Genomic DNA, 24731 nt, shown 5'->3' on the forward strand with positions numbered 1-24731 from the left:
GCGCCAATTCCAAGATTGTACAAATGTCTAAATAGTGGCATGCTTGAATAAAAATTGTCCACGTATAAGTGGTACCCCATATGGAAAAAGGATGACACCAAGTCCAAAACTATCTTGTCACTACTCCCCATGTAGTCTGGGCATCCAGGGGGCTCCTCGTAAATCCAAAAGTTATGTATAACCTGTTGCCCTCTCACAGGTCTTATACATCTTGACCCCATATCTGGCACGCTTGCTGTGAAGAAATTGTTTGAATGCAAGGCGGCCAGAAAAATTAATGAGGGACTCGTCAACGCAGATTGTTTGCTGGGGAGTATAGACATCTGCAAATTTTTGGTTAAGGTGATTTATGAGGGGCTGAATTTTGTGAAGCCGGTCAAATTCAGGGTCACCTTGAGGACGACAGAGTGCATTGTCGTTGAAATGCATAAAACACATTATACTGTCATATCGATGCCTGGCCATGGCAGCAGAGAACACGGGCATGTGATGAATCGGGTCTGTGGACCAATACAACCGCAATTCATTTTTATTAGTAATGCCCATGTTGAGGGTTGGGTCCAAAAAAAATTTACATTTGGAAACCGTAATGGGTTTCCATGCGAATGGTCTGGCAAGGTTTGAATTTGGGTTGGCGATGATAAATTGTGCATCAATTGCTTTGATCAACAATCAATGCATACAGATATTCAGTGAAAAACAGCTCCAAAAAATCAAAGGGAGTAGTTAAATTTGCTGTTTCCACCTGAATTCTGGGTTGGGCAGTGAATGGGGGAAGTACGGGTGCTGCAGAATTTGTGGGCTGACAATCAGGATTTTCAAGCACATCTGGAAGGACACTATGGGCTCTACGGGCCTGTGTGCGGATTCTTGGTGGTTGCGGGACAATACATGTGCTTGCCACCGCACCAGCTTGTACTGCACTTATGGGACTCGCCATGTCACCAAGTGATACTGCAGTGCTGGTATGTGAAAGACCAGGATGTACTAGGCCGCTGGTGCTCGCCAGTTTACCAAAAGGTAGCGTGTCACTAGTACTGGCACTCTGCTGCATATGAGAGTCATCAAAATTTACTGGCAAGTGCTAACAGAGATCAGGCATGACTCTGCGAACACTGCGGTTTTGTGTGCAGCCATCCTTCCTGTCAGTGTTTGCCTGCAATCATCGGGCTCTGGCGGGTAATCACCGGCCGGAACCCGGTGATTAACTCCCGTGGGGTGCTATCGGCGGCTCGGGCAGGGCGGTTGCGCGCCTCGCACGCGCCCTCTGCCCTGAAATGCAGGGTGACATTTATAAACGTGATCCTGCGCACAGGGGCCGCCTTGCCACAGTATATGTACTGTGGGCAGTCCCCTAGTGGTTAGGATTTACAAACTCATCATAACTACAGTTTTGGACCCATTAGGATCCTGACGGGTCTGAAACTCGTTTTGAGTGAAGAGTTTGTAATTCTCTGCAGATTAGACTCCTGTTGTTTATATTTATAGTCTTACCACTCCTTAAATGAGGTTTGTGTTTTCTATCTTTTCTTTAGGCTTTTATTCCCTTTATTTTCACCTGGTAATCCTGCAAATAACCTACTCCTCCACTGTACCTATGGAGGGTGCTATGGTTTTCATACAGGCTGGAATACTAATACAGTGCATTCAGAAAGTATTCAGACCCCCTTCGCCTTTTTAAATTTTGCTATGTTGCAGCCTGGTACTACAGTTGTTTAAATTTTATTTTATTTTTTTCCCCTCTTTAATCTATACTCAGTACCCCATAATGACAAAGTAAAAACCAAATTTTAGAAATATTTGCGCATTTCTGAAGAAGGAAAAACTGTAAAATCACATTGGCATAAGTATTCAGACCCTTTGTAACAACACTTGAAATTTAGCTCAGGTTTCTCTTGATTGTTGCTGAGATGTTTTCCCCACCTTGACTGGAGTCCACCTGTGGTAAACTAAATTGAATGGACATGATTTGGAAAGTGACACACCTCTCTATAAATGTCCTTACAGCTTACAATGCTTACTGAATCAGAACAAAACAGTGAAGTCAAAGGAACTGCCTGCAGAGCTCAGAGATAGGATCATTGCAAGGCACAGACCTGGGGAAGGCTACAAAAACATTTCTGCTGCACTGAAGGCTCCCAAGAGCACAGTGGCCTCCATATTTCTCAAATGGAAGAAGTTTGACACAACCAGGACTTTCTAAGAGCTTGCTGCCCAGCCAAACTGAGCAATTGGAGCAGAAAGGTCTTGTTAAGAGAGGCGAACAAATATCGGATGGTCACTTTGTCCTGTCTTCACACAGGATCCCTGGAGCTCAGTCAAAATGACCAGGGGGTTCTTGATCACCTCTCTTACTAAGTCCCTTCTCCCCCAGTTGCTTAGTTTGGCCGGGTAGCCAGCTCTTGGAAGAGTCCTGGTTGTGCCAAACATCTTCCATTTGAGAATTATGGAGGCCACTGTGCTCTTGGGAACCAGAAATTATTTTGCACCTTTCCCCAGATCGGTGCCTTGCAATAATACTGTCTCTGATCTCTGCAGACAGCCCCGTTGACCTAATTTCTTTTTCCGATATAGTATGCATCATCAACTGTGAGGCCTTTTATAGAGAGGTGTGTGCCTTCCCAAATCATGTTCAGTCAATTTACTTTACCAGACAAGGGCTTCAATCAAGGTGGGGAAAACATCTCAGCAACGCTCAAGAGAAACATGAAGCACTTGAGCTAAATTTCAAGTGTTGCAAAGGGTCTGAATACTTATGCCAATGTGATTTTTCAGTTTTTCCTTGTTCATAAATCTGCAAATATTTCTGAAATTCTGTTTTCACTTCGTTATCATGGAGTACTGAGATAGTATAGATTAAACAACTGTAGTATCAGGCTCCAACAAACACAAAATTGGAAGAAGTGAAAGGGCTATGAATACTTTCTGAATGCATTGTATATGTTTTTCTTCATATTTAATTACATGATGGCTGATGGGATTAGTAGTTTACATAAGAAAAATCTCTCTTCAGTGCAGCTCATAATATCTTAATCGTACTGTACAGGACACAGGTTTGATATTTATAGGCTGTGGTTTATAGGCTGTTACCTTCAGCTGATTGGACACTGCCAAAGTTTCTGAGGACATGCCCCTGGGTGGGCCTCGATAACCCTCCCCCACTCCGTGAGTCTTCAGTTGTTTTTTTCTCTACTAGTATCCCAAGGCGATGGACCTCTTCTCCTTTGCAGAGAAATTACGGTTCGCTTAACTAGTTTATTTTGTTTATCTTCAGATTTTTCAACACTTCAATCATCTCCTTCATTGCTTTCTAATGCCATCACTAGACGCAGTACATCCGGATCAGTCCAACCTCTGTAAAACCTTGAGAGCTGTACCTGGAAACCACTCTGTGGAGAAGGCCTGTAATGTTGCTTCAGACATTGGATCCTGCAGGCACCCACCTTGGCACTTTGTGTAATGTGTTGTAGTCAACTGCTGGGTGCTATACAGGGCCAGGGCCCATCACTATGAAGACCCCTTCAGGGGTTTTCCCACCATGACCAGCAGTTCAGTGTTGTGGAGAGGTAAGACAAGAGTCATCCATGTATCTCACAGTTACTGTAAAAACCGGAGTCATGTTTGGAATGTATTCACTTTACAGTGTAATGGTTTCAAACTTGGCACTAACATTCAACCACTTAATCTCAGATGAATGACCATGTGTTATATCACACCACTGATCCCACTCTTTACTGCTATTTCCACCTAGAGCGGCAAGAATCAGTGGACACTTACGGCTGGGATCAAAGGTGTATGCAAACAGCTGCGGCTGAGGAACCTGTATAAAGCAGCAACAGGCTGACAGGAACTGTTTTTTTTCACATGTATCTGCACATCTAGCATTTACCTGCAGTTAGGGACAGATGGCGGACCCTGGACACAATCTTTCAACTTTCAGGGTCGGACTGCTGTCAATAACCTCAGGTAAATGCTGGATGTTGTGGATTGCAAACAGCTGGGGCTACTTTCAGCCTGTCATTGCTGCTTTGGCATACACCTTGTTTACACAGAAAATTGCTAATAGGATGGAGGAGTTAGTTAAGATTCATTAATTTATTAAATACATTTTTAAAACAAGAATGCCACCCAATGTTTTTGTTAGTTTTGGATGGCATTAGGTAACAAGACTATGACAGTATAGAGATGTAAAATACACATATTTATTGATATATGCAGAAAGTTAACATTTTACAACACTTGCCAACATTTTTTAACATACCACTATTTGATAAAAATACTCTTCCAAACAGATGGCAACATACAGCAGTCATATAAAATGTTTTGTTTTATATATTTGAGTATAAAATTAACTAGTCGAAATTAAAATATGGCTTTTTCTTTAAGGGTTGTCCTGCAATATTTTATGTACAGGTAAAGTGTATGGATTTAATCACCTACTGGTTTCATAAATCTATTCAGGACTCCATGGGAGAAATTTCCTTGTTCAGTTCCTGTGCAAGAAGGAAAGTCTGCGACCTACGCAGCAGCAAGTGCATAGGCTTGAAAAATCCAGTGCAAAAATATCATGAAGCCCCAGGAGGTAAAAGAAATTATTAGATGCATAGACACTAGGAATATGTTAAATTGTATGCAGCATATGTACTCTCTCTCCACACATTCCTATTGTCACATTGCTTTGATGGGCTGTCCCAGTAGTTAATAGGAAGGCCTGGGCAAGCAAGAAAATGCCAGAGCTTAGTTGGTTAGAGTTTCTTAACATTCAGAAGTTCAGAAAGCAATGAAACCTGTTGCAGATTTGTACAGGCACCTTTAGGCACGGTATATGAATATTGTCTGGACCTATCAGTGCTACTTTTTACTTTCCAGGAAAAAATAAAATCAGCTGTGGGTGGCTTTTCCCTTTAAGAATATATGAATACTCTAATTTTTTTATTACATAACAAAAGAACATGCAAATCTTACAAAGTGTTGGTCTTTGAGACGCTTGTGAGACGTGATATTCCGTTATTCTCCTTAAATTGAAAACCTAATACAGTAAGGGCCCATTCACACCAACTGTGCATTTTTTCCTTGTACCTATTCATGCATTGCCTGCAGAGATTGTTTTGTGTACAGTGACTCAAAGGCACCCTGCAGCTGGGGGTGTTGGTGAATGTGGCCTCTTTGGTCATCTATTGCAATGTGCACATGGCCTTAATACAGAATTATTAATGCTACCGTTATCATCAGATATACTATTTTCACACAACGTTAACCTAGAATTGACATTTTTTCAATTTAATCCAGGTAGAAAACACATGAATCTTGTGTGAGACCACTTATAAATAGACCCTATAACCTAATTTTGTGGCATCTTTTTTAGGCACTTAAAGGAAAAGGCACTACTTAAAGTGTAACTCCACTTTTATTGGGGGGGGGGGGAAATCCCCTACAGTGTGCAATTTTTAACATAATTTGTTGCAGACTCCTTGTTTCTGTTTGGCAGGAATAGCTCTTTGTTAGCCTATCTCCTGTGCAGAGTGATTCTGAATGAGAATGTCTAAATAATTTTATTCCACTGGTGCACTTTCAGTGTTTTAATGAGAAATGTTGCAGTATCTGCACTCCTCTAGAAGTGATTAACCCTTAGGGCCAGTTCACATTACATGCGTTTTCAGTTGCTTTTTTTTTCTGCATCCAAACCGCACAGAAAGTAGGTTATATGGCTGTCAATGTCATAGTTCACATCAGTGCTTGCAGTTTCAGTGCGTTCTGGTTGCATAAAAAAAGTAAAACATGCTGCATTTTTCTCTGCACACAACTGCACTGGAACGAACCAAGTTTCACTGGAACGCACATGTCCCTATTTCATTTGAAGAAAGAGAGGGGGAAAAAAATTAACTGGAATGCATAAACACACTGGAACGCATCTGAACTGCGTTTCTTTAGTGTGAGCCGGCACTTGGGGAATATCTCAACGAAAGTGACATTTTTGTTGCAGAGGACACCTGAGTGCAGAGTTCTTCACAGAAGAAGGGATTTGCCTTTTTGGAGACACTCTACTGTTATTTCACTGCCCTTATGCAGCCAATAATCAAGTGCTGCCCCCCCCAATCATCATTCACATGCATTAGGCCCTCAGCTAAGATACTCTTCCCAAGCAGGAGAGTTCACTGTCACAAAATAGGATTTTTGACTTACCTGTACAATCTTTCTCCTGGAGTACAGTATAGTACACAGGATAAGACCATTGGTTATATGCAACTACCTTCAGGCACATGAAACACTGGCTAACAAAGCTGCAAGGACAGCCCCAATATAACCCCTTCCACTCTCAGCAAGCAATAAGGATCACAGGGTAAGGAATATTTGTCCTGTACTGTATTCCAAGAAAGGTGTTTTACAGATCAGTCAAAAATCCTATTTTCTTAATTGTACAATACAGGACACAGGATCAAAATCTAGATCATGGCATGTCCAAAAGCAGTCCAATGGAAAGGTGGGTAGCACAGCAAATTAACACTAACAATCCCACAGAACAAGAGGGGAAGGAAAAGGTTGATAACTCCAAGCGGTTGAAAGCACCGTATAATTGAGAGTAGATCTGAAGCCTCTCTTCCAACATCCACCTGATAAAACTTAGTGGTGGTAAAGAACCTTCTGCATGCAGCTTCCCCAAATACATATGAGACCGTTCTTGACCCAGCGATGTGAATGAGTCGAGGCTCCCTCACTCCTCATTGGATCCTGCTGCTGTTAATCAGAGCCAGTCATGAGGAGCAGGGCCAAGTCGCGTTCTGTGTGCATTATAGACAGACAGAGCAGGGCTTGGGAGTGAGCACACGAGTACCCCCAAAGTAAGCAGCTTGCTTCTAGTGGCAGTCAGCGGGAGGTTGGAGCCCAGAGCGCCTTGAGGATCTGAGAAGAACCGGGGCTACTCTCTGCAAAACCAGTGCACAGAGCAGGTAAGTATAACATGTTTTAATTTAAAAAAAAAACAAAAAAACTTTTCAATCACTTTAAAGCAAACTAAGGGAGTTAAACTTACCTTACCAATGCTCCATCATTGATATCATCTTTGTGCCAGTTTTTGCCCATCTTCATTGGCTGGCATGGGATGATGTCACTCCTGTGCATGCATTGGAGCCTGGTATTCTGTCACACACAGAGTGGCCCACTGCTATAAGTTGAGCTGTGTATGCACAGCTGCGATAACAGCCCTGGAGAAAACAGCGAGTGGACAGGTAGGGGCATTTTATTGCGGAAGACATATTGCATGTCTTTTGTGCATTAAAAGCTTGCCTCCTTACTGTGCTTTACAGCAGAACTTCAGTTCCACTTTAACAAATATGTGAACATAGGACCAGGTGGTAGCCATGCAAGTCTGTGAAACATATGCCTGATGCTGAAAAGCTCATGCGGTGGCATCAGATCTGGTTAATGTGCCTTAACAGGGGAGGGTGGAACCCTATCCTTAAGACTATAAACTCAAATGATGACTTTTCTAATTTAGCAATGGTGGAGTGAGATGCAAGAAGTTCTTTAGGTGAACCTTTAGAAAGGATAAATGGGCAATCCAATTACTGAAGGAGCAGTAGCTCAGGGGCAGACTGAGAGTATACAACATCCAGGCAGTGGAGAGAAATTGGAGTTTTTCAGGCCAGCAAATAAAGGACAGAACATTGACCCACTTAAGGTGGAAAGAAGAAACCACTGTGGGAAGGACTCCTTATAGGACAGGGCTGCTAACTCAGAGAACTGTCTTGCAGAGGTGATAACAATGAGAAAGGCAACTGTGCCAGTGAGGTTAGATAAGGGCATGTTCCTTATGAGTTAGAGGGATAGCCTCTCAAGGGCCAACAAAACCAGACTTGAGATCCCACAGTGTCAGTGGGGAGCAATGTGAACTACACCCTGCACAAAAGCTTTCACTAAGGAGCGAGAGGCAAGCACTCTTTGAAAAAGGATAGACAGGGCAAGAATTGAACCAGACTTGACTGGAGGAAGGACAGAATTTATTCCAGGACGGATGGATCTGTCAGAATTGATCCAGGATCCCGAGCCATGTATTTAGTCCAGACTGCAAATATCTGGCAGAGTGACATAGCTGCCACAGCGGCTTGTGGTGCTAACAGAAAACAAGGCTTTAAAGAGGGCCTTCAACCTTTTGTCTACAGGGGACTGAGGTTACTTTTCAGGAAATTTAGGGTATTAGTAAGTACATCATGTCACTAATAGATGATTTATGAGCACTTGGTAAAATATTTTTTAGAGGAGTATTTCATGTGGAATTATCTATTTAAAACATTTTTTTGGTATTTATACACTTTTATTAGTTATTTGTATCATAATTTGAATTAATTTAATGGTAATAATTTAATTATTATTTATTGAGAAGTATTTAGGAGCGCAACGTATATTTGTAGATATTTCCAACACAGTTGTAGTTATGTGTTTCATGTTTGCGATCCTCTAGCAATTATCACACCTGTGGCTCACAAGTCACTCTGATTCATCTATACTTTTCAGGAAACGCCCACCATAGGGAATTGTGGAGCAAAGTGCTCGCCCTACAATATGGGCTCTGGGATTGAGTATACGGAGAAAGTCTTCACAGGCTTAGGCATTTTTTAAGAACCCAGACTGTTGACCTTTAGGCTCCGTTCACACCAATGTGTTTTTTAGTGCTTTTTGCAGAAATGCATTAGTCTATTTTCCATGGTTTCCTATGGAACATGTTCACATCTATGCTGTTTTGAGCTGCTGCGGTTTTGGAAAGGGTCAGGGACTTTTTTAAAAGCAAAAAAGCAGCAGTTTTGCTACAATAGGAGAATCTGCTGAAATGCATGGTGGTGCGTTTTTGCCACATTTTGCATTTTTATTCTGCCCAAAAAAAAAACAAATTCCACTTTAAAATTAAAAAAAAAAACTGAACAAAACGCAAATTGCAGCAAAAACGTGTAGAAAAATTCAAAACAAACTGAAAACCCTGCAAAGCAGACAAAAAGCAAACTGCATAGGTGTGAACGGAGCTTTAGACAGGCCAACACAGGCAGGCTCCAAGGCTAGGCAAGTGTGCACCAAGATATCACCAGATTGAGCCTTCTCCTGTACTGAATACTCAGGACCAGATTATGTATCGTCTTTGTTCTTGCTGCTTTGCTTCTGAGAAGTAAGATAAAGTTAGAGACAGATACTGAAGGAGAGGCTGATGAGCCCCACTGGCAGCCCCTGCGACTGGAGGCCTCTAAACTGGCTGAGAGCCTGCCTAGCAATTCAAACATTGTGGCTGGTTGGAGCTATCAGAGGAAAGAAGTCACTCAGATTGGGGACAATGGTCAAGGCTTACAGAACCAAGGCCTAAGAAAAGATTGCAACCCCTTTGTCAGTTAAGTGCGAACTTGCAAGGCCTGTTGATCTATTTCTTTTGTACCTATGATCTGCCATGTGTGATGAAGAATGTCCCATAAGGGTTACTCACAACCAATTACTGCTGAGAAAGGGTTAAGCTTTCTGTGACCAAGCACTGGGGACCCCAGAAGAGGAGGTTTGTTGCCGCTATGTGCACAAAGCAGGTGAGCACAACCTATTTATAAGGGGACTAGATCAATGGCACCCTGGTCACCAGTAAAGGAGAAAAAAAAAATTACAGCAGCAGACTTGCAGTCCTCCCAGTCTTCGCCCTACCAGTGGGCATACTTTCTATGGGGTCTTCAGGCACTGTGTCCCACCTAGATTTGGGCCTGTATAGCACCCTGTGGCTAACCCAAAGTACAGTACTATATGCCAAGTTGAGCACTTAATGCAGGACCTAGTGCACAAATCAACATTACAGGCTGGCCCTGCATCTTCTTGCTGGATCAGGTACCGTCCCCTAAGGCTCAACCAAGGAGTCAACTGATCCAGAAAACTGCAAATATGGGAGCCACAGTCACTATGTAGGAGCTAGAAACTTGCTAGAATATCCTTGAGAGAAAATACAAAGAAAGTGGTATTTTTCTCTCAGCAGAGAGGAGACATCCATCACTTAAAGACAGTAGCAAAAAAAATAAGGCTTGCTGGGAGTGGAATGGAATATAAAGCAGCTGTCCTTGCAGCTGTGTGCTCCAGTGTCCAATAAACTGAAGGTAGCTTTAGATAATCCATGGTCTAGATACTGATCCTGTGTCCTGTAATATAAAATCAATAAACATGTCATCTTTGAAATAAACAATGATGAAAAGGAAGATGAGATATAGATGAACGTGTGCTACAGACATAACTCATGGCGTAGCTATAGGGAATAAATGGCACACTTGTTAGAGGTCAGCAGTAGGGGAAAACTATTTCAGGTCTCATACTGTAAATTCTGCCCGTTCCCCTGTTCACAATAATGGTATCAGTGAATACTGAGGATATGACACAGAAATCACCAGCAAGCATGAGGTGGTTTATCTATTTATCCTCCGTTTTTTTCAGAGAATACTGCACCACTTGTGTCAGTCTTAGCACCAGGGAAGCTTCTACTCTAATGTTCCACCACAGTTACGTTACTATTTATATTAGACATTTATATAGCTCTGATAAATTCTGCAAGATTGCACAGAGAACACTGAGTGCTTCAGATTAGCATCTGCAGATGTGCTGCCTTAGCCCTGGTTCACATATATGACCGTGCGGGTCGCGTTTTGCGCGGGCACGAGAGCCCATTAATTTGAATGGACTCCCGTGACCATGACATGCAGAGAAGTCCCTGCACTTCTTCTGCAAATCCAGCCCGCACAGGAACCTCAATTCCCAGTACCGTTGCGATTTCCAGTGCGGGTGGCGTGCCATTAGAACTAATGGCACCCGCCCGCGGGTCCACATTTCTCTGTGCAGGTGGTGCGGTTGCATGGCTTTCGTGCAGATCCGCAGCGGCACCACCCGCACAGATGTGAACCTACTGTAGTCTTATAGAGCACTTGTTCTCACTTTCCTGTCTGCCAATTAATCAGAGACCTTAAATAGGTGTTCTGAAATTACTGTCTTTCATACGTTGCCCACTGCTGGCAGTACAATTTCATCACATGTTTATTTGGACTGTTCATTGACCTTAAAATGGCATTCTTTTCTAATGCACCATGTGGGTCTGGTTCATATCAATGTGGGTTTGCGTGGGTATGGCAGCCCATTCATTTGAATGGGCTGCCTTACCTGCACTTCCTGCAAGAAAAGGGTTCTGGCACCATTCTAAAAACACAGCTGCTGGGATGCATTTTTAGATGTGTGGGGTGCCATTCAGAATGAATTGCAGCCCTGTCCATTTCCAAAGAGTGTGCTTTGACTGTGGGTGGTTGCAGGCAGATGTGAACCAGGCCTTACTGTAAACCTGTCACCCGTGTGTGGGAAAAAAAAAAAATGGATGGACAGTCCAACAGAGGAAAAAGAAAGAAGGCATAATGAGAAAAGAAGAGAACAAAAAAATAAAATGAAGATGATAGGGTAGAACATTAGTCTTGTTAGGTGAAAATGTGAAACCGTGACTTTAGCAGCAAAGCTGGTCTGCAGTCCCTCATGGCCTCCAATTTGACCCTAATACGCCTAATGATAAGGCTAATGTGAACCACACCAGTCATCTAAATAGCAATAAAATTGAAAGAACAACAATTAAAAATGCATAATACGATTTACATTCAAAAATATCTCCATATGGATTTGCCTTGTGTATTTTGCACAAACATATTCATATACAGTTGCAAGAAAAAGTATATGAACCCCTTGGGATTACGTGGAGTTTTGCATGAATTGGGCATAAAATGTGCTCTGAACGTCATCTAAGTCACAACAATAGAAGAACACAGTCTGCTGAACATAATACTACACAAACATTAGATGTTGCCATGGGTTTAATTCCACATAACATGTAAACATTCACAGTGCAGGGAGGAAAAAGTATGTGAACCTTTGGACTTAATAACTGGTTGACCCTCCTTTGGCAGCAATAACCTCAACCAAACGTTTCCTGTAGTTGCAGATCAGACCTGCACAACGATCTGGAGTCATTTTGGACCACTACTCTTCACAAAACTGTTTCAGTGTAGCAATATTCTTGGGATGTCTGGTGTGAATCGCTCTCTTAAGGTGATGCCACAGCATTTCAATTGGGGTTGAGGTCAGGACTCTGACTGGGCCACTCCAGAAGGCGTATTCTGTGCTGTTGCAGCCATTGTTTTGTAGAATTACTTGTATGCTTTGGGTCATTGTCCTGTTGCATCACCCATCCTCTGCGGAGCTTCAGTTGGCGGACAGATGGTCGTATGTTTTCCTGCAAAATGTCTTGATAAACTCTGGAATTCATTTTCCCATCAATGACAACAATCCGTCCAGGCCCTGAGGCAGCAAAGCAGTCCCAAACCATGATGCTCCCTCCGCCATGTCTCACAGTGGGGATGAGGTTTTGATGTTGGTGTGCTGGGCCTATTTTTCTCCACACATAGTGTTGTGTGTTCTTCCCAAACAACTCAATCTTGGTTTCATCTGTCCACAGTATATTCTGCCAGTAGTGCTGTGGAACATCCAGGTGCTCTTTTGCAAACTTCAAACGTGCTGCAATATTCTTTTTGGACAGCAATGGCTTCCTCCGTGGTGTCCTCCCATGTACTCCATTCTTGTTTAATGTTTTCCTTATTGTAGATGTGTCAACAAAAATGTTAGCATGTGCCAGAGATTTCTGTAGGTCTTTAGCTGACACTCTGGGATTCTTCTTTACCTCATGCAGCATTCTGCGCTGTGCTCTTGCAGTCATTTTTACAGGATGACCACGCCTAGGGAGAGTAGCAACAGTGCTAAACTTTCTCCATTTGTAGACAGTCTGTCTTACTGTGGACACATGAACATCAAAGCTTTTGGAGATACTTTTGTAACCCTTTCCAGCTTCATGCAAGTCAACAATTCTTGATCATAGGTCTTCTGAGAGCTCTTTTCTGCGAGGCATGGTTCACATCAGACAGTGCTTCTTGAAACCAGTAAACAAAACAGGTGTGTGCTTTTTAAGGGCAGGACAGCTGTCAGCAACACATCCAATATTATCACACTGATTGGAGTCAAAGTTGGCTCACTCCTGGCTCCATATAGCTCTGGGAGAAGTCATTAAGCTAGGGCCTCACATACTTTTTCCTCCCTGCACTGTGAATGTTTACATGTTATGTGCAATTAAACCATGGCAACATCTAATGTTTGTGTAGTATTATGTTCAGCAGACTGTGTTCTTCTATTGTTGTGACTTAGATGACATTCAGAGCACATTTTATGCCCAATTCATGCAAAACTCCACGTAATCCCAAGGGGTTCACATACTTTTTCTTGCAACTGTACATTGATCAGCCATAACTTTATGACCACTGAAAGGTTAAGTGAATAACACTGATTAGGGTATCTTGTAATATTGGCATCTGAAAGTTGTTGGATCATTAGACAGCAAGTAAACATGTTGTTCCTGAAGATGTGTTGAATGCAGAAAAAATGTGCATTACAGTTTGTAGCTGCAGCCTGGTCAGGGTGTCCATGCTGACCCATGTCCATAGCCAAAGGTGCCTACTATGGGCATGTAAGCATCAGAACTGGAGCAATGAAAGAAGGTGGCCTGGTCTGATGAATCACCTTTTCTTTTACATCATGTGGATGTCTGGGTGTGTGTGGGCTTACCTGGGGAAGAGATAGCACCAGAATGCAGTATGGGAAGAATATAAGCCAGCAGAGGCAGCATGTAATGCTTTGGGCAATGTTCTCCTGGGAAACCTTGGGTCCTGCCATTCATTTGGATGTTACATGACACATACCACCTACCTAAACGCTGTTGTTGACCACGTACACCCCTTTGTGGAAACAGTATTCCTGATGGCAGTGGCTCCTTTCAGGAGGACAATGTGCCCCGATCCACTGCAAAAATAGTTCAAGAATGGTTTGAGAAATACAACACAGAGCCTAAGGTGTTGACTTGGCCTCCAAATTCTCCAGATCCCAATCCAATCAAACCAAACATCTGTGGGCTGTACTAGAAAAAAGTCCAATTCAAGGATGCCCCACCTTGCAACTTACAGGATTTAAAAGATTCAACTGACGGCTTGGTGCCAGATACCACAGCATACCTTCAGCGGTCTAGTGGCATACATGCCTTGACAGCTCAGAATTGCTTTGGTGGCAAAGGGTAACCTACTCAATATTAGGTTGGAGGTCATCAAGTTATGGCTAATCGGCGTATATTGTAAACAAACTCTTTAAATATGTTTATTACAAAATGCATATCATTTACCTTTTCATTTGAGGAACAATGATAATGCAATACATCTGGGAAAACTTGATCTATGAATTTGAACACAACATTGTCAAAGTTAAGAAAATAAATTTGTTTTGCAGCTCTAGACAAGAGACATTGTTTTACGTATCAAAAATACTTGACAGTCAAGCATTATAAATATTATAAACTTCACAGATCATGACTACCATATATTAAATAGACCGCCTAAAATAGTGTTTTCGTTAAAGGTTGATGCTGGAGGAATTATTTACACTCGTTATGTGCATCTTGGGAACTCCCTGCTTGGAGTGCTTTATTGAAATTTCCTGCTGTAGTAGGAGCTTCAGTGTTCCAGTCTCATTCTCCATAATGTAAAAGAGATGACTAATTCAATAGAAGAGGAAGACCCCTTCTCTTAGCAGAAAAACTGCAAAAGAAGTCAATGGGGGTGCCTAAAGTCAGGCTAACGTGGCAGTGACCACAAAAAAGTGACCGCGTATACTAACACCTTACTGCAATTTGCCTAAATAAAAACCTAGGCTTTGCAATACTTTTATGCACAATTCATTACTCCTAAGCAGCTTTCAAGTCCAGGACTTTATTATTTGGGTTTGAGCTGCTTACAGCATTGTTTTATACAAACACATTTTTAAGCATCTGTTTCGTAATGAAAAAGTCACATGTTGGCATGTTTCAATGCAATCCAATGCTACATTTGGCAGAAATACTGCTAGTAAATTTGCTGTGCTAAGTGGACCATTCGATCATTTTGTTTCCAGGACTTTTTCTTTAATGTTGGTTCAAACATTCTGTATGTTCCTTCTCCTATTATACCATCAAGTTCATCATAGTACTCTTTAGTTTCTCTAGTCACATTGGGGTGCACACACTTGTAATAAAACAACCTTGTCATGAGACCTAGACCAGTAAGTAGAGCAGCTGTCACAATTATTAATATTTCATACTTATCCATGATGGATGGAAACCTCAGAAACGTCCATGAGAGCAGAAGTATCATAGAATCTAGGGTAATAAATATATGGTAGAAAAGACATCTGTAGACTGTTTTCCCATCAGCTATGTTAAACCACGAGAAGTAAAGGATCACAGCTACTGTTGCTCTGTAGAAAGGCTCCAGGAATTTATTTTTCATAAATTCGGTCTTCTGCAGGCATGCCCATAGAAAAAATACAAAACACACAGCAACAAAATGCACAGCAATCATCCAATGAAAGGTGACCACAAAAAGTGTGATACATATGATACGTGATGAAATTAAGAATAAATTCCACAGGAAGTAAATGACTGAAGAGAAAAGGTTCAGCTTTTCTTTGTCTTTCAGAAACAGTCTTAGTGACTGGTGGTAGTCCAATATTGCCCAGCTAATGCAGATGAATGAAATAGCTATGCTGAAATCTAAAAAAATATAAATAGGGTTAGCTTGTATTTTTTTAATAACTTACTAGTAATATAATTAAAAGTGAAAATCGGTTTTGAAACTGTAAAAACAATGTTTGTATGCAATACTGGTTAAGGTAAATACCTCGCTCACTAAGAGACACAGGAATTCTGAAACCTTCACGTTGTACTACCAGCTACAGGAGGATTGGACATGTCAAACAAAAAACTGTAGGCCAGCCCTGGGGATAACCCCTTACTACCAGCATGCTTCAGTTTTTGTTTTAATAGTGTCCTAGAAGGATGAATGTCATTTCATCAGTGCTACTGTTTCAAGACTTCCCTTTAATTTCCTCTAGTAACTTAATCTCTTCAATCAATAATGTTTATCCTATAGCTGCAGGCGATCTTCCCACTTTCTTTGCAACTATCCAGTTTAGTAGTCCTTAGCCTTTGCTTCCAAGCTTTCACTGTGACTGGAGACACGGGACTTGATGTTACAGGGTGAGCGTGGAAGTGAGTCACATACACTGGGCTCTGTAAGAGTGCTTTCTGGACTGGCTTAGTTATGTTAGCTGGATAGTGCCTTCCAGTACACCACAGCAATTGCTGTAGGCATGCCCTGTCTTACTGTAGTAGGTAGGACATTCGAGCCATGCACTGGGAGCTTCCTCACTTTTTTAGTCAACGGACACAACATTTTATTCCCCTTTTTCCCCCACAGAATTGCAACAAGAGTTTGACATGACGGGTCATTCCTCTAGGTAGAATGTCGCTCTCTTTCCCCCCAGACAGAACTGAGGAAGCATCTCCCCACTGCTGCAAGATCCACAGGGAGCTACAATCCTTGCTCAGTTCCTGCTGTCCTCCTGCAGTGACCTTTGGTAACCTCCAGCTGCTCAACCCTCTGGTCTTGAGCCCTTCTGCAAGTTACGAGCTGTTCAAGTTTTGTGAGTATTCAAGGCCTTGGCTCCTGCTTGTACATTGCTTACCACACCTGTGATGGCAAGATGCCTGATTCTAGACAAAGGCGTACAGTCCCTCTGTACCAAGTGCCCCAAGCACAATGTTCACTAACAGGTCAGGAACTGCTTAACCACTGCCAGTCTGGACACTTTCACCCCCTTCCTGTCCAGGCCAATTTTCAGCTTTCAGTGCTATCACACTTTGAATGACAAATGCGCGGTCCTGCAACACTGTACCCATAATATTTTTTTAGCATTTTTTGAGACCGATAAAGCTTTATTTTGGTGGTATTTATTCACCACTGGGATTTTTATTTTTTTTGCTATGTAAATGAAAATGTTCAAAAATTTTGAAAAAAGTGTTTTTCTTATAAAATTTTGCAAATAAATAGTATTTCATCATAAATCTTAGCCAAAAATTTATTCCGTTATATTTTTAGTAAAAAAAAAATAACCCAAATTAATTTATAACCAAAATGATCATTTTTAAACATTTGTTTTTATATTTTTTTTTTATTTATTTTTTTACATACTGTCACCCTAGCAGTACAGTGTCACCATGGTGACACTGTACTACTTGGGGGTGATGAAGATTTTTTTTTTTTACATTGATTGCTTTTACACCCATAAAGGATGTAAAAGCAATAATTTCTCCTTCTCTCTAGGTGCATTCTTCCACTAGAGAACTACTGAGTGAGCTGTGATTGGTCACAGCTTGTCACATGGTACAAGGCTGTTGTGAATAGCCTTGTACCATGTGACCTCTGTGATCATTCACAGATTTCACACGTAGTAAGCAATGATGTAACAAGTGATATCTTGCTTACTGCTTTGCATGTGATCACTGATTGGCCAATCCGTGATCACATGATCGGGACCTCGTACAGAGGTCCCGTCCGATGATCGGTGTTCCACTGCGTGCTGAGGACACAGCGGGCACCGGATAGCGGTGCTGCATGCTCCCAGGGAGCGCGCACAAGCAGGGTGCGGGGAAGCCATTTATAAACGGCCACCCGCCCCTGCACTGCCACCGTCCAGCCGTTTATATACAACGGCCGGACGGGAGGTGGTTAAAGCACGCCTCATATTAGTGGCAACTATCTGGAGGTACTAGTACTAGAGTCTTTCCCTTCACTGGAGTCATCCTTGGCTAATTTCCATCCTCCAACTGTATGTGACTTGTACATATGCCCCTTCATCTTCTCCTCCCAATATATGACCTGTACATTAATAGTGCACTGTATGTAGTGCATCATGTTTTAGCCACCTCAATACCAACATTTTCAAAAAACCGTGATACAAAAAAATCAGATCACATTGGGGTGTCCCCTTTTCAAAAAGGGCTCCCTTGGTGGTGTTCATGCTGTGTTGCCATTTTTGTTTTGTAACATAATGTAATGGAAACAGTACTTCTGTTCTAAAATGTGTCTTTTTACCTTGCATGGTAAAAAATAAAAAAGTTCAGTGGTTACCACCAAAAGAAAGTGCTATCTGTCTAAAAAAAAAAAAAAAAAAAAAAAAAATTAAAATTTGGGTACAGCATTACATGATTGAGTAAGGCCTGTTTACACAGCAGTGGACTTTACTGCTCCTCTGAAAAAAGATCTGTGGTGGGTCACTTTTTCAGAGATGACTGAGTGGAAGTTTGCAGGCGTTCAGGAAGGGATACTATTTTTTTTATTTTTTTTTTTAAGTTTCTGATCCCAAGGGTGATTTTATATTGAAATACCGTGTGACAACTGCATGCCAAGCATATGACACATGGTTGTGGCATGGTCCTAGTAACTTTAATGAGCACACTTTGGGGCTAAACACATGCATGCATGCCTTCTGGATGACCTGGCCTCTCAATAAAGAGCACCTGTCTCTTTTTTTCTAAACAGTAACAAGGCTTTACCGCGTAAAAATTTTGAGAAAAATATTCTACTTTATGTAGAATATTTCCGCTTGCAATACAAGCTTTTTAAACTAGAAGCCACCTTCACCCCACGCACCTGGTTTCCACTGGCTGTACTGCTCCATGACCACCACTTATTTTCCTTCAGGTAAATATTGCAATGTATCATACAGAGAGGGCATAGTTATGCCCTCCATGTATGTCTTATGGAAATCTACCTCTGATATTCCCTCCCATAACAGGACTTACTTTTGATCCTGTCATACTTAGTAAGAGACAGGAAAAAGGTGTTTCCATGGAGTAAAGAATAGAAAAATACCCCTGAACACATTCAACTAGGTGATATGAATATGGCTATTATATGCATCTAGTGATAAATTAATCTACTTTTTTCATGCTAATTAGCTGCTTGTCTACTGAATGAAGCCTAGTATAATATGTGAAACATGAAATATATAATGGAGTAAGACAGTCCCTATGTATTGTACAGTCAGTTTGGAAGTTTACAGCTATGACTGCACTGACCATGTGATACTGGCAAGTTGCGCCATAAAAACGTGACAAATATCAGCCAGTCATCAAAGCCTGTGCATGTTTAATCTATTGGGATCATCATGTGACAATATATGGTCTTTGGTATATTGTAATATATTTGCTATTTTTGTGGTCTGTTACTGCAAAGAAACATTATTTGTTGTTGTGCATTACTTACATTGAAAGAGGTGTATGGTTTCTTGCTGTATTATAACATATAAGACAAGGATGAGTTGAGGAGTGTTCTCCAGGAAGGTCTCTACAAGTCTCATCATGCTAATGTCATGAGTTAGAAAATAGGCATATTCCTGGTATGGGCTAAACTCTGGACTGCTTTCACTGCTTCGGTATGCAGCTATCCCCACTTCCAATGAATGTAGGCACCTGTAAGGATATTAAAGTGCATGTAAACACAAAATATAAAAACATGTAATAAAATCATACAGTATAATTGTTTCTAGTGCAGCGCAATCCAATAACTAACTTTCCCCAGACCTTAGAGAACAAAGAAGACAGCGATCATTTGATCACTGATAAAACAGTGAAGAAGAAAAGTATTTGAAATAACAGGATATTTTGTTACTCAATGTAAAATCCTTTTCTCTGAGTTCAACAGACACCACTCTTCTGATTCTCGACCATAGGGTTATAGCACCACCTACAGATGTAGGACACTAGGCAGTAAAACACAGCACCGCCTATATGCAGTCCTAGCTGGTATAAAACCCCTCTCTACTATAGGCAATCCAGTTAGGCACAAAGCAGTACATAAACTTTCATAGAGGGGAGAGTGCTGTGTCCGTCCGTCAATTCAGAGCAAAGGATTTTACAGTAACTAAAATCCCGTTTTCTCTTACGTTAATTGACGGATACAGATCTTCTGATTCTTGACCATAGGGATATCCCAAAGCAGTGCCGCAATGGGCAAGAAGAAAAAAAAAAACTGGATTGCCTATAGTAGAGAGGGCTTTTATACCAGCTAGGACTACCCATTGGCAGTGCTGTTTCTTTTTCTACCTATTGTCCTCCTATAGGTGGCGCTATAACCCTACAGTCGAGAATCAGAAGAGCTGTGTCCAATGCAGAACATAAGAGAAAACATATTTTAACACCTTCTCTGTACATTGGGGATGCAGTAGGCCATCATAACACTATGTGAGTTTGTGTCTTGTATATGTTACATCTGTTTTACGTGGTACTTCAAATTGGTCAATTCCCCAGAGTTCTATGAAGAAAAAGAGTGTGCACATTAAAGGATAAACTGTATGAAATAATAAAACCAAGCTAGCAAACTGTCTAGCAACAGAAGTAGTGCCTTATAAATAAGGTAGAAAAATGGGCATTAACAATTTAGGCCAACTACACACACTGTAATCAGAGTAAAATCCCTGTAAAATCTTCCTAAAGGATAAGTGCACTTCACGTATTCTGTTTTCTTCTTTAGGATGACCCAATTCATGCCCCATCCCACCAGAGATGCATACCTACCTTGATCTGACAGCCACCGGGGATTGTTTACAACCCATGCTTCATGTCTTCTGTGTCCTGGCCATGCCAGTGCAGTAAATCTCCATAGAAGACTAAGGGTCTGGACTATCTCCCTCTGTCTCCATCTGGGAGATGCAGGGAGACAAGCCCCGTGGTCTTCAATGGGGCTCTATTGCGCACACGTGCAGGAAACAGAGGGCTTGTGGCACAAGGTGTAAACAATCCTCAGAGGCATCTTTGGAGAGAGGCAGTAGAATCCATTAGGTCACCTTAAAGGGGTGAACCAGATTAGCACAATTTCTTTGAAAGTGCATTTATCCTTTAAAGCCCAACTACAGGAAACCGGAAATTACACAAAATGTAAAAAACAGATGGTTGTGTATTGCATAAATAAGGATGCAATACTCATGCGCTGCCACAAATGAATTCTACACTGCTGCAAACACCTATGTTCCCACATCAATAAATTACCCCAAGAACAGTGCTGCGCTGCCCCCTATTGTCCCAAAAAAATAATCAAACACCCTCCTGCGCATCAAACCCAATGTGTAAATAAATAAATCTGTGAAACAAATGAAGTTAATAGTTAATAAGGAAACTGAGCCACTAAATCCAAATGAGGATCTGTCCCCGAAGAAATCACGTGATCCGTGGCGTAACGTGTAGGAAGGATGCTTGTGTCCTCTTTTCTAGTGCGTGTAGCAGCAGCTATCTGTGTTCGCCCTGCTTTTCTCTAAATGCTTGGAATAGGTTCTGTGAACCTTTTATATACAAGCGTGGCGGTTTTTATACATTTTTATGGTAGTAAAGCCTTCCTACACTATGAGGAGTTCTTTATCTTTTGAGCACTTATGCATCGGATAAAGGATTGTTCCTGAGTGCACCTGGAGAGACCTGTGGAAGCAGAGGATCCAGTGGGATTCATATGGAGCCCATGTTGACCTATATTTAAGGTGAGTGTGCATGACAGAAGGTGGAGGAGCACGAAAGATTTTCACACCTGTTGAAGTCACTGGTGCATTACTTTAACCACTTGCCGCCCTGCAACTGTAGAAATACGACGGCAGGGTGGCACGGGCAGGCAAAACCACGTTTTAAAATGTGTGTTTTGTAAACAGGTAGGGAGCGCTCGCGAGGCGCGCCGCCGCCCTACCTGCCCCACCGATCACAGCCGCGGATGTCAGTCGCCGGGTCACAGCCGGTCCTTACCGGCTATCTCCCGGTGATCAGTGGCAATCAGTGACAGAGAGCACAGCTACAGTAGCTGTGCTTTCTGTCACTTCCCTGACAGCTCAAGGACAAGCTGATCAGAACAGAAGAGTTTCACTCTCCCGATCAGCCGTGTCCCCTGCAGTACACACCCCCGCCCCCTAGTAAAACACTCTCCTCACACAGATAACCCTTCCCTGCAAAATAAACTTTACCCCTTTCCTCCCCAGTGCCATTAGTACAGTGTCAGTGTTTTTTTTTTTTTTTTGCAGTAATCACTGTATTGGTGTCACTGGGGAGGTCAGTGACCCCAAGTCAGTACCCCCCCAGTGTCAGAATGTCCGCCGCAGTCCCGCCATAAGTCGCTGATCGCCGCCATTATTAGTATAAAAAAAACCCTAAAAATCCCAGTATCTTTCCCGCCATTTGTAAATGCTATAACTTTCACGTAAACCAATTAATTTACACGTATTGGGGGTTTTTTTTAGCAAAGACATGTCACAGAATGCATTTTGGCAGAAATTTATGACTAAATTTGATTTTTGCTTTTTTTTTTTACTGGACATGTTTTATAGCAAAAAGTCCAAAGTATTGTTTTTTTTTTCCTCAAAATTGTCAGCCTTTTTTTTTTTATAGCGCAAAAAATAAAAACCGCACAGGCAATCAAATACCACCAAAAGAAAGCTGAATTTGTGGGGGAAAAAAGGATGTAAATTTCATTTATGTACCATATTGCATGACCGCGCAATTGTCCGTTAAACTAGCGCAGCGCTGTATAGCAGAAAAATGGCGTAAATTGCAATATTTATACCATAGTTTGTAGACGCTATAACTTCCACACAAAACAATTACTATACACTTATTGGGATTTTTTTTACCAAAAACATGGAGCAGAATACATTTTGGCCTAAATTTATAACCAACTTTGAGTTTACTATATATTTTTGTAGCTGAAAGTAAAAAATATTGTTTTTCTTCAAAATTTTTGGCCTTTTTTTGTTTATAGCGTGAAAAATAAAAAGCGCACAGGCGATCAAATACCACCGAAAGAAAGCTCTATTTGTGTGAAAAAAAGGAAGTAAATTTCGTTTGGGTGCAGCATTGCATGACCGCGCAATTATCAGTTGAATTAGTGCAGCGCCGAGTAGCAAAAAGAGGCCTGGTCATTTAAGGGGGGGGTAAATCCTCTGGAGGTCAAGTGGTTAAATGTTGGAAGAAAGAGACCTTTTTTTTTTTTTAATATCACTTTTTCTCTGCACTTTGCACTGTGTTACCCATCATTCAGCATTCATCATTTTTTTTTGTACATATTTCATAGAGTTGCTTATCTTTTTTTATTATGCACTTTTTGTGAATATCTAGTCCAGTTGAACATTCACTTGACTGATCACTTATTTATTCCATTGGGGCTGATTGCGCAGCCGGGCTTTTGTTTTGCAATTATTTAATACTGTTTTTGTTGGTTTTAGCACTTTATGTTTCAGCTCAGCCGGCTATTTCCTGCTATTGTGATTTTGTTTTATTTCTTATATACGTTTCACATATTTATTACTGTTTTTTTGTTTTTTTACACTATATTCTTCAGCTCAGCCGGGTGTTTAGTATAGGCTGGCCAGGTGTTTATTGCTACTTGATTGTGTTTTATTTTTGATATATGTTTCACATATCATTTGGATTTAGTAGCTCAGCTAGTTTCCTTATTAACTATTGACTTTATTTGTTTCACAGAATTATTAATTTATACATTGGGTTTGATGCTCAGGAGGGTTTTTATATATGTGTACTGCATAAATACATTTATTAGACATAAAGTATTTAAATATACATGTTGACTTGAGGGTATGTGCAGAATGTGTCCCTAAGTGTGAGAAATGAGAATGTTGGAATTTGCAGTTCTAAGCAAACGAGAGAGAATACAATCGGGAGCATGCTTGGACTTGTAATAAGATGTGGTTTTAATTATATGGACAAGACGTCAGGATTGCTAGGACTTTTACTTGTGATTTATAAGAAAGACCAGTTGGAATGCTAGGAGCTGTAGTTCCCAGGCAGAGATACTAGAACTTCTACACAGACATGGGCGACACCAATTGAGCATGCTGGGGTCTTTAGTTTAGACCCTAAGAGTGAAGAAGCGTTCAACTTGTAATACTACATAGAGAGGTGGATATATCAGCAAAACCTGCTGGGACTTGTGAGTCTAGTAAGTGTTTAGTAATAAGATAAGACTGACAACTGAAGATCATTCTGTGACTTCCATCCAAAAGCCAAAGACATCACAGTGCGCATGAAGTAGTTTTAGTAAGTCTAGGAATGGAATGCTCCTTGCACTAGATCTACTATAGCTCTGTGGCTACAGGCCATGAACTTGGCAACTTTTAGTCATTTTCAACCATGTTCCATCCACCAGAAATTGCACATAAGATCATAAGTAATCATCACAAATTTCCATCCATGTGTTTAATCAACCACCAAAATTACATTAATCATGAATCTGAAACTGAGCAAAAAAATTTAAATTTTTAATAATCTATTTACACTTGGAGTTTGTGGAATGCATGACAAAGCACACAGAAAACAAGCGTTTTGCTGCACATTTTAGAAATGCATGTCGCGTGTGTGGTGCCATTAGCTGTTCATGGCACCCCAAGCACTAGTAGCAGGCAGCATTTGCCACGAGTTTTGTTGTGCAGCAAATGTATTACAAATGGCCAGTGAAAAAAGTGCATTCTGTTTCAAAAAGGGTTTTTGAAGCTTCTTTGGGGCACGTGTCGCATGTAGGACAGCCCATTCAAGTGAATGTGCTTCCCTATGTGCGATGAGCAGAATAGCTCTAAAACGTGCAAAAAAAACCCCAGCACTTTTTTTTTTATACCGATACGATTATTAAATTTGACCTCTTCTCCTTGTAGTTGTTCCAAATTACCATTGTAATTCTGTACAAACTGTTTAAAAAAAAAAACAACCATTCACCTGTCCCTCAATCCAACGGTGTCCTTAA

At 41.2% G+C, this 24731-nt stretch overlaps 1 protein-coding gene across 1 annotated transcript in view; it reads right to left on the reverse strand.

Moving 5' to 3' along the window:
* Window positions 1-14821: 14821 nt before the first annotated feature.
* Window positions 14822-24731, reverse strand: part of XKR8 (XK related 8) — a 30877-nt gene continuing 20967 nt past the window's right edge. Inside the window, exons 2-3 of the mRNA XM_089686319.1 lie at window positions 19212-19417; window positions 14822-15655 (exon numbers count right to left, since the gene is read on the reverse strand). Of these exons, the coding sequence (XP_089542445.1) occupies window positions 14970-15655; window positions 19212-19417 (892 nt within the window). The 3' untranslated portion in view covers window positions 14822-14969. The remainder of the gene's footprint in view (window positions 15656-19211; window positions 19418-24731) is intronic.

Source organism: Staurois parvus, unplaced genomic scaffold (assembly GCF_062004578.1).
Source record: "Staurois parvus isolate SC_StPar_1 unplaced genomic scaffold, SC_StPar_1.0 ptg000394l, whole genome shotgun sequence".
Lineage (NCBI taxonomy): Eukaryota > Metazoa > Chordata > Amphibia > Anura > Ranidae > Staurois > Staurois parvus.